Source organism: Lygodium microphyllum, chromosome 10 (assembly GCF_053477565.2).
Source record: "Lygodium microphyllum isolate KBCC chromosome 10, Lygodium_microphyllum_v1.1.10, whole genome shotgun sequence".
Lineage (NCBI taxonomy): Eukaryota > Viridiplantae > Streptophyta > Polypodiopsida > Schizaeales > Lygodiaceae > Lygodium > Lygodium microphyllum.
Genome location: NC_141144.1, coordinates 8,899,915 through 8,910,251, shown reverse-complemented (window position 1 = coordinate 8,910,251; position 10,337 = coordinate 8,899,915). Strand labels below are relative to the sequence as shown.

The following is a 10,337-nucleotide window of genomic DNA, read 5'->3' as shown; positions in this document are numbered from 1 at the left end:
AGGTCTTGGACTCCCAAACTGGGGAATGGCTAACAAATTGGTAGCCAAATGGATCCTTAGAGCCTTCTTTTTTCTTGCTAATACTCCTATTGAATCAACCTTTCAACTTCACTCTAGTTGGATCTAAAAAGTGGAAAGGTTTCCAAAAGTAAATTTAATTGTGTCAATTGTTCCAAACTTGTCTAGGGATTTTGGAGTTCATGGTCTAAATTCGAATCACATCTAACCATCTCTTTGAACTCAAAGTTGACTCTTCCTTGGGTTCATTAGGAAAATATTTAGATAGGCATATTTCTCCCCCATATTCCACCCACCTTGTATCACATTGCTAAGCAAATCATCAAAAAAGCTGTCAATTGTTGATTTGACTTATGGAACAACATAATTGTTGGTTCTTGGAGGATCTTAATAGAGCCTTTAAATTATCACCTTAGTAGAGAGACATAGTCAACCCTAGGAAAGCCCAATCACAAACTAGTAGCCTAGTGTCTAATGATATATATATATATATATATATATATTGGATTCCAATAATTCTCCCCAAAATCTCATTTTTGCTTTGGCTAATCTTCCACAAAGGCCTCAGGACAAACTAAATAGCTTTTAAGCTAAACGTAAGAAATGGAGTTTGCTAAAGATGTAAATCAACATATGGAAACACTATCCCATATTTTCATGAACACTATAACCAATAAGCCTACATGGAACCTCCTATACAAACTCATATATAAATGGCATCCACACTAAATATTATGGAAAGAACTTCTATTTGGATAAGATAAACCTATCCCACCTGTGCTTTAGAACTGGTTGAAAGGAATATAGCTATGGAATCTTTGATAAAATAGGCAGTTTTTAAATCAATAATCATATTCTAATCTTTTTTCAAACTTAATTTGGAATTTTCTTTTTCAGGTATTAGGACAAAAGGATAAATCTAATGTTGTGGTAGAAAAGGCTACGAAGCAACATGTCAAAATTAAGATCGTAACCCCCTAATGGATTTTGATACTAGTAATGAATAAAGCATGAGGTATCTACTAGAGATGAAGGCCAACTCATCCGTGAAGTTGAGCTCTCTAATGCCTCTCCGAATTGCTTTAGATATGGTAATTGTAAACATAGATACTCTTGCACCTTAGACAATGTCTCTTTGAATATTTAACCCCTGTATATGTGACCTAAATTTTACCTTTCTTTTAATACAATTAGCGTTTCTTCATTCAAAGAAAATAATTACTACAAGTTAGATAGACATAGTCCTTATTTATGCTTTTATACTATCATTATACACGTTTAGATATAAAAGGTAACGCTCAGGTTGGAATTTACGTGGATCGATGATGGACGTAGAGACGCAAACAGACTATCGAGACGGCGAGACTCAGACATCCTCCTTCGACTTGCTCGTCCCAGAGCCATGGCAATTAGCCACTCCTAACCCTTGGATACTTGATGGTATTCCTCCCTTGTAACATGCGTCGTTCTATACATTTGCAGACTCGCTGTCTTCAATTTGACTGTTGTCTCATACATTCACTTTTTTCATTCCTTGGTGCTTTGTGTCTTTCTTCTCTCTCCACAGAGAGAGAGAGAGAGAGAGAGAGAGAGAGAGAGAGAGAGAGAGAGAGTGTGTGTGTGTGTGTGTGTGTGTGTGTGTGTTCTTTGACCTGCAAACAGCACCTTATGTGGTGTCCAGTGTTTGTGTAAGAATGCAACATGGCATGAGAAGGTCAAGTTGGATAATGTATGGGCAGACTTTGGAACTTGGCTTCTTTTAGCAAATTATAAAGGAGCATGCAGAGTCTCAAACCTCGACTTAATTGAATATCTAGGCCAATAACTCTGACATGGAGACAAAGCCACATGTAGACTTACATAAGTCTAGATCGAGGAATCAAGCATGTCAGCATATGAATCCTAGTGACTGCGTGGATTGACATCTTTTATTGATAGGTGTGGCATGTGCTATTTAATTATTCTACGAACAAGATCATGGCTTGTGGGACGAGTGTAGATGCATGTGCAAGGATGCTGTGAATGAAACCTCAAAGCATTCAGTTAGGCCTAATTGGATGTTGGATTGGGTTGTTTTATGTATTTAGTTGTCTGGATTCATCCATTTATGTAAATCTCATATCTCAAGGGTCTGTGAGAGAAAGGTATGCAAAACCTGAATAGCCGACATTTTCAGTAAAGGCATGCTCAAGGCAATAAGATGCCTACTATATATGCTGAGTCCTTTTTTCGGAGCACTTGGAGGCCGTGAAACCCCATCAGCCAATAAGCCCTTTTGGAGACCAACACGACCAGCTATGGAGGTTTCCTGTACCTATTTTTAGGTTTAATAGCTTCTACAAATTACTGCTCTGTAGTCCACTCCATTGAGAGTTGGTGGTTTTTGGACACTCATCTCTACAATGTGTTCCTCCATGAGACATTGGCTATTGACTACTCATGGCTTCATAGGAGCTTGCCTAAAGCCAGCCTTCCTTCTCAGCAAGGGTGGTGATAACCTGATTTAACTCAAATTACAGCAAGCATTAAATTCACAAATCTGGATATAGACACTTTACCACTTAATCATGGACAATTGACATGCAATTGGCCCCAACTATTGGCGTCCCTTGTGGTATTTCTTTATCTTGTATTGATATAAGGTTGAAGTACATTGAGATATGGGTTGATCTTCTTCAATCTTCAATACAATCGCTGTCATAAATGACCAGTTCTGCTTGAGTACAAATTTTCCCTTGATTGTACAACAATTTGAGCTCAGTTTGGGTCTCTAATCTCTAGCATATGGGCCATGATAATTTGAGAATGGGCTAGCCCTTGGATCAGCTGCAAATTAGTGCCTTTAGTTGCTATACTTAGTACCTAGGCCTTTAGTAATTGAGCATGGATCCCAGGGTGGTTGTGGAAACCCTAATTTCCGTTGCAAATCAAGGTTTTAGAAGCAATTTCTTCAATTGCTCTTCACCTCAAACTAGAAATGGATGAGAACTATTGAGGGATTATCAAAGGATGAGGAAACTGTAGAGAGAGATTTCACAATTCTGTTACCAACAAGTGTTGATACCAGTTGTTGCCCTAATTTGGGACAAGAAAAGATACCGTTGTCATGCCACTACGCGGACACGGTGTGAAAAACTCTGGAGTGTATCATCATCCGACTTTCTTATCGATCAAGAGAGTCAATGTCATCTGAGTCATTAGTGCTAGTGTGAGTGGCATGGATGGTCCAAAAATATTAGATTTTTGGACAATTTTAGTCTATTTTTAATATGTTGGATATTATTTGTTGTAAATATCCTAAAAAGCTAGGAGAGCTTTAGATTAGGATGACACATAAAAAGCAAGCGGCTTTTTCAGTCAGTTTTGGGATTTTTCATAAAAAAGAAAGATTGGCGAAATCGCACGCGTCACGATCGTAGTTGACAGTAAGAAAACAACACTTTGAACTGGAAGAAGAAGAGGGACTGATCTGGGAGATCCCTGATTAGGTGTCCTAGGGTTTTATCCCCCTTTCAGAGCCAATGGAGCCATCAGATTTAGGTTCCGAGCAGCAGAGAGGAAGCTGTTATTTTGATCCACGTTTTTTGTCTACGAGGGAGCTTCAAGAGATCTAACGCTTGGAGATTGCTTCTGAGTAGTGCCAGACAAGGGATTTTAAGTTCTGTCAATATATATTGATTTGATTCATTGTGCTTTGTCTTTATCATGGTTACCTCTTGTCTATTCTTTTTTTTTTCTCTTCCATCTCCAATCTCTACTTCCTTCTATCTCTGATCCTTGATGTATACGACCTTTTAACTAAAACCCCTTCGACATTGGTGAACCCGACGTGAAAGATCGTCAAAAGGAAAGACAAGATGGGAGAACCTTCGAGCACAATTTCCAGTGATGTTTTGCAACAGTTGGTGCAGAACATGAATATGCTTATGCAGGTACAATAACAACAACAGGTGATGCAATGCTTCTGCTCAAACAGAAAGTATTGTGATGAATGCTCTGCAAGCAGTTGAGCGTGAGATGAAGTTGTTCAATGGCAGGAATGTATCTGCATATGAACATACCTATACTCAAAAGATGGAATTCTTTGGAGTGCTGAATTTGCATGAAGCCTATATTTTGTTTGGATCATTGTACATGAATTGAAAGCGCGAATTACTGAATTGTATATGTAGGATGTTGACTGGGTAGCTTTCAAGAAGACACTCAGGGAAGAATTTTACATTTAAGATACCATTTTGATTACGTGCAAGACTTTTCAAGAGTGGGTTTTACAACCCAATAAGGGTCTTGTGGCTACAGAATTGTTAAGAGAATTGGAAAGTCGATTTGAGCAGTTAGATCTTGCAGAACAACAAGCTCTTGCAAGTCAGAAAATTGAATTGTTTCTACAAGCAACTGATTCTGAGCTTTAGGAGAAGCTTGATGATTTGCTAGAGGATCAGACTACATGTTGGGAATAAAGACCCTCGTGCCTTTAAATGTGCTCGGGTGTGAACATACCCTCAGCACTTGTACTTTTATATATATATATCTATCTAAAAACCTAAAGTGGTACACTCATCATTGTACCCATAAATCGTACACACTCTCTACTCTGCTCTCTTTCACCCTCTGTCTCGTTGCTGCAAACGAACACTGACTGTCTCGATCTTTGTGTCTTCCGGTCACTACAAACTGGTATTAGAGCCATCAGGTTTTGCACTCTTCTCAAGACGCCAGGCGTGAGTTGGGTGAGGAGCCGACTGCCAAGGTGACAGTTCCATGTTGCGAGCAGGTAGGCGAGACAAGTCAAAGGTAGGCTCGTGTGTAGGAGAGATAGTCGATAGATGTAGGAGAGTGCGACAAACTGACAGTTGCTGCAGGTCGACGGGGCAACAGTCGTGATTGCCAGAGTCGCTGCTGGAGAACGGGTGACTTGCGTGACAGGTTAGACAGTTGACACGTTGCCAGGTGGATAGGACTGTGTGACAACCAGTTGGTGGACAACGACCAGGCGCAAGTGTGGCAGTCGACCGGACGAGACTGCAGCTAACGAAATGACTGGACTAGTCACGTTACTGTTTTTTTTTCAAAAAAACAAAAAGGGAAAATCGGCTTCTACCGCTCTTACTTGACGGGGTTTTGCACGTGCACGCAAAGAAGGTCAGATTTGTGCAATATTGGCCCAGAAATTTGGGGCTTTCACTGTATTGGTGAAATTTTGTTCGGCTGAGTCAGATTGGCTGACATTAGTACACATTTGACCTGAGAAATTTAGGGCTTTTGCAAACTTTTGTGAAATTTTGCTAAAATTGCCCGTTTTATGCTTTCGGGAACATGTATTAATGCAATTGGGACAGATCGGTCATTAAAATTTGGGGATTTTGCTGAAATTGCTCTATTTTGGCAAAATTGGCCTATTCTATGCATGTCAGAGATAGTTTAGGTGTATGGTTAATGCTTTGAGCACAAAAATTTTGGGGCTTTTGACCGTGCGTGTCAAATTTTATTCCTGTGGGTACATGTACAATAGAAATTGTAGCTAACATTTGGGACTTCTCTTGTAATGTGATGCATTTGCCCTTGGAATAGTTGTAATGAGTTGTGGAATGCTGTAGCACATGGTTTGATGCTTTTGAAAATTTACTTACAGATCTGAAATTTCTGCTTCTACGTGGTCATTTATTGCTGGTTGGTACTTGTTTGTACCTTGGTCACTTGTGTGACAGTTTGGGCCTGCATTTGCTGAATTTTTTGGTCACATATGGGCTGAAAATCATGGCTGGCAGCAGTAATCTCATGTACATAAAGAAGCTTGAAGGAGCACATAACTTTGCAGCTTGACAAAAATAGTGCTATCCTGTTGCAAAAGAAGCAGGCAAAGCCGATTAAGACAAAAGGGGCAAAACCCGCAGGTATGGAACAGGAAGATTGGGATGAGTTAAATGAGCTTGCACGCTCAACCATTGAGCTATCAATTTTTGATGCCTTGCTGTTTAACATTGAAGGTTTGGATTCTGCATATGCTATTTGGACTCGACTGGAAGGACTGTATGCACAGAAGTGTGCTGCAAGCAAAGTGTATTGGCTGATAAAGCTTATGGATTTGCCTATGAAAGAGGGTACAACAACGTCTCCTCACTTGAGTGAGTTTAACTCCATTTTCAGCCAGCTGGTTGCCTTGAAGTTCTTGATTGATGAAGAATTTAAGGCTACGTTCTTGCTTTGCACTCTTCCAGAGAGTTGGGATACATTCAGAACTTCTATGAGCAATTCTAATTCGATTCTTTTGTATGCTGATGTAGAGAGTGCTCTACTCATGGAAGAAATGAATCGGCAGAACAATGTATCTAGTAAGTCTTCTAGTGCTTTGCATACTAGGGACAGATCACAACAGAAAGGCAAATTTGATAGCAAGGGACGCAGTAAATTGCAGAGTAAGGATGTTGAATGCCATCATTGTGGCAATAAGGGTCACTTTAAACGTGACTGCTACAAGTGGAAGAAAGAGAAAGGAAAGGGCAAGAAGACAGATGATAGCAAGGAAGAGAAGAAAGAGGGTCAACCTAAGTAGAGGAGTGTCAAAATTGAAGTGAATATAGTCACTCATGGCAGTGACAGTGGGAATGACGTATTCTTGGTCTCTTCACACTTTGGTGCACATGCTTTACTTGCAGATACAGATGATGACATGCATACCTGGATTCTCGATTCAAGTGCTTTCTTTCATGTCACCGTGGTTCTTTGCCTATACAAGGGGTCGACATGGTGTTGTCCATCTTGGGAACAACTATGTATGTGACATTGTAGGTATTGGCAGTGTGTATGCAGTTGCAGTTTCAGCATGGCTCTATCTTCATGCTTCAGTATGTATGGCATGTACCTTAGCTCAAAAAGAGCTTGATTAGCACAGGGGAGCTAGATGATGATAGATTTCATAACACCTTTGGTGATGGGAAATGGAAGATCTGTAAGGGATCTAGAGTGATTGTGAGAGGTTGTAAAAGTGATACCTTGTATCCTCTCCATATATCTAGTGTGAGTGATCGTGTTGTTGCTGTGACCGAGTAGCCAAGTGTTTCTTTGTGGTATGGCCGGTTGGGACACATGAGTCAAACATGAATGAAAGTGCTTTCTCGGTTGGGTTACTTACCTTGTCTTTGTTATGCTGATTTTGAGCATTGTGATCATTGTGTTTATGGTAAACATGCATAGACGTCTCATAAAAAGTCTCTTTCGTTGAAATCTTCTCCTCTAGAGTTAGTATATTTAGATGTATGTCAGATGCTAGGATTATCTTTAGGGGGAAATAAATATTTTGTCACCTTTGTCGATGATGCTATACGAAAGGTATGGGTTTATCCTATTCGTAGCAAGGATGAAGTGCTTGAAAAATTTAAAAAATTCTTGGCATTGGTTGAAAATCAGAGTGATAAGACACTTAAGTGTCTTCGCTCTGACAATGGTGGAAAATATGTGTCCAAGGCCTTTTAGGCATTTTGTGATAGCAAAGGAATAAAGAGGAAGCTCACTACCCCTCATAATCCACCCCAAAATGGAGTTGCAGAGCGTATGAATCGGACCATACAGGATAAGGTCCGTACGATGTTGTCTGATGCTGCATTACCCCATGGTTTTCGAACAAAGGCTGTTATGATAGCCGTACACTTATTTAATTGGTCACCAAACAGGTCTTTGGGGAAGGGGGGGGGGGAGAGTTCCCCAAGAAGCGTGGTCAGGCAAGCCACCTTCATATGCTCACCCGAAAGTGCTTGGTTACGAGGCTTTTGTGCATATTCGTAAAGAAAAATGCAGCAAACTTGAGCCAAAGTCCTGTAAATGCATTTTCCTAGAGTATGGTAACGAGGGTGAAATGGGGTATAGATTATGGGATCCCGAGAAAAGGAAAGTAGTACGTAGCAATGATGTTATCTTCCGGGAAGATCGCATGCATAAACAGCCCGAAAGGATTGCGGAGGTCCGTAGGGTTGTATTCCGAGAAGAAATACCTTTTGGATAGCAAAATGTGCCCGCTATTCAGCAGCAAATACTTGCTGTAAATGAACGTGTAAATACAGAAAATAATGCTGGAAATGATCAGCCAGCTATTGCCCATGATAATGAGCCACTACATATGCAAGAACAGCCAGGACAGTAAGCTGTTAATACTGATTTGCTGGCTGGAATGCCAAGACAGCATGCTGAAAATGGAAATTTGCAGGAACAGCCATCAAACAATGATCATTGGGTTAGGAGATTGTCTAGGGCTACTAGATAACCTGATAGATTTGTTCTTGGTGCAAACAATGTGGCTGATTATGTCACGTTGACAGACTGTGGTGAACCGTCTTGCTTCAAGGAAGCAATGGACAGACAGGACAACAAGAAATGGTATAAAGCCATGGTGTCAGAAATGGAATCTCTTGAGAAAAATAGCACTTGGGACTTGGTGCAGTTGTCTAAGGGGCAAAAAACACTTCCATATAAATGGGTTTACAAGATGAAGGCCAAGCAGGAATATGTAATTGACTTTGATGAGATCTTCTCTCCTGTAGTCAAGATGACTAACTTGAGAACTATTTTGGGCTTGGTTGCAGCTAAAGATATGGAGCTCATATAGATGGATGTAAAGACTGCATTTTTACATGGTGATCTTTAGGAAGACATATATATGCAACAACCTGAAGGGTTTGTGGACAAAAGGGAAAGAGAAGATGGTATGTAAACTCAAAAAGGAGTTTATATGGGCTGAAACAAGCACCGAGAGAATGGTATCATAAGTTTGATACATTTATGCAGTCTCAAGGTTTTCATAGAAGTCAAGTGGATCACTGCTTGTACACCAAAAAGGCAGCAGATGGCAGTCTGATTATCTTGGTTTTATATGTTGATGACATGTTGATTGCTGGCAGGGATACTCATGCCTTGGGCTCACTAAAGCAAAGTCTTTATGGCAGCTTTGGCATGAAGGATCTTGGCGATGCAAATCATATTCTTGGTATGCGAATACTCAGAGATAGGTCAAAAAGATTACTCTATCTATCTCAACATGAGTATATCTCCAAGGTTTTGCAGCGTTTCAATATGGAGGGAGGGAAAACAATTGGGGTTTCATTGCCTCCATATGTGAAACTTAGTGCAGAGAACAACTCTACATCTGATGATGAGAAGGCTGAAATGGCCAAGATACCATATGCTTCAGTTGTTGGCAGTTTGATGTATGCTATGGTTGCTACACGTCCTAACATTGCCTTTGCAATGGGAGTGGTTAGCAGATACATGGCAAACCCTGGTAAAAAGCATTGGGAAGCAATGAAAGGTATTATGAGATACCTCAAAGGCACAAAGGAGTTGTGCATTTGCTTTGCAAAGCAGAAGGCTTCTGTTGTTGGCTTTACGGATGTAGACTATGCTGGTCATGCAGATTACATAAAGTCCACTTCTGGGTATGTGTTTACCTTCACAAGAGGAGCAGTCTCTTGGATCTCGAGGCTACAAAAGTGTGTTGCATTGTCTACTACAGAGGCAGAGTATGTGGCTGCCACTGAGGCATGCAAGGAGGCTTTATGGCTTTCACGTCTGGTGGGAGAGCTTGGTATTATAGAGTTACCTGTTCTTCATTGTGATAGTCAGAGTGCTATCATGCTAGCACGGAATCCCATCTTTCATGTAAAGACGAAGCACATACAGGTGAAGTACCACTTCATTAGAGATGTACTTGATAGCAAGAGCATTGAGCTTGTCAAAGTGCACATAGATGATAATCATGCAGACCTTCTTACGAAGGGCCTTCCAACAGAGCGGTTTGCTCATTGTTGACAGATGATGGGAGTTGGATAGATATATGTATTTTATTTTTGTACATACCTAGACTTAGCTGATTCTTTTCTCCTCTCAAGGCACATTGCCTTTAGGTGGGAGGTTGTTGGGAATAAAGGCTCTCGTGCCTTTAAATGTGCTCGGGTGTAAACACACCCTTAGCACTTGTACTTTCATATATATATATATCTATCTAAAAACCTAAAGTGGTACACTTGTCATTGTACCCACAAATCGTGCATACTCTCTACTCTACTCTTTTTCACTCTCTTTCTCATTGCTGCAAATAAACACTGATTGTCTCGATCTTTGTGCCTCCCGGTCACTACAAACTACACTACAAAGGGAGGTCTTAAAATAGAGTGGAGACGTGTCAAGGAAGCTATTACTGCACTTGTGAAAAAGCATAGAATAAGAGAAAGATTGCATGTCTCTAGCTTGCCACTGTTACGGACAAAATAGTTGATGTATCTAGCAAGCCGCCCACTTTTGTAGCTAAACCTATGGTTGTACCTGCTGTT

General features: G+C 40.4%; 1 protein-coding gene across 3 annotated transcripts in view; it reads left to right on the top strand.

The window, feature by feature from the left end:
• The first annotated feature begins 1,308 nt into the window (after positions 1-1,308).
• Positions 1,309-10,337, top strand: part of LOC148029689 (uncharacterized) — an 85,895-nt gene continuing 76,866 nt past the window's right edge. The window contains exon 1 of one of the 3 annotated variants that reach the window (XM_087685974.1): positions 1,309-1,458. In XM_087685974.1, coding sequence (XP_087542100.1) covers positions 1,341-1,458 — 118 coding nt within the window. In that variant the 5' untranslated portion in view covers positions 1,309-1,340. The remainder of the gene's footprint in view (positions 1,459-10,337) is intronic. The other 2 variants (XM_087685976.1, XM_087685973.1) reach the window with 2 other exon arrangements.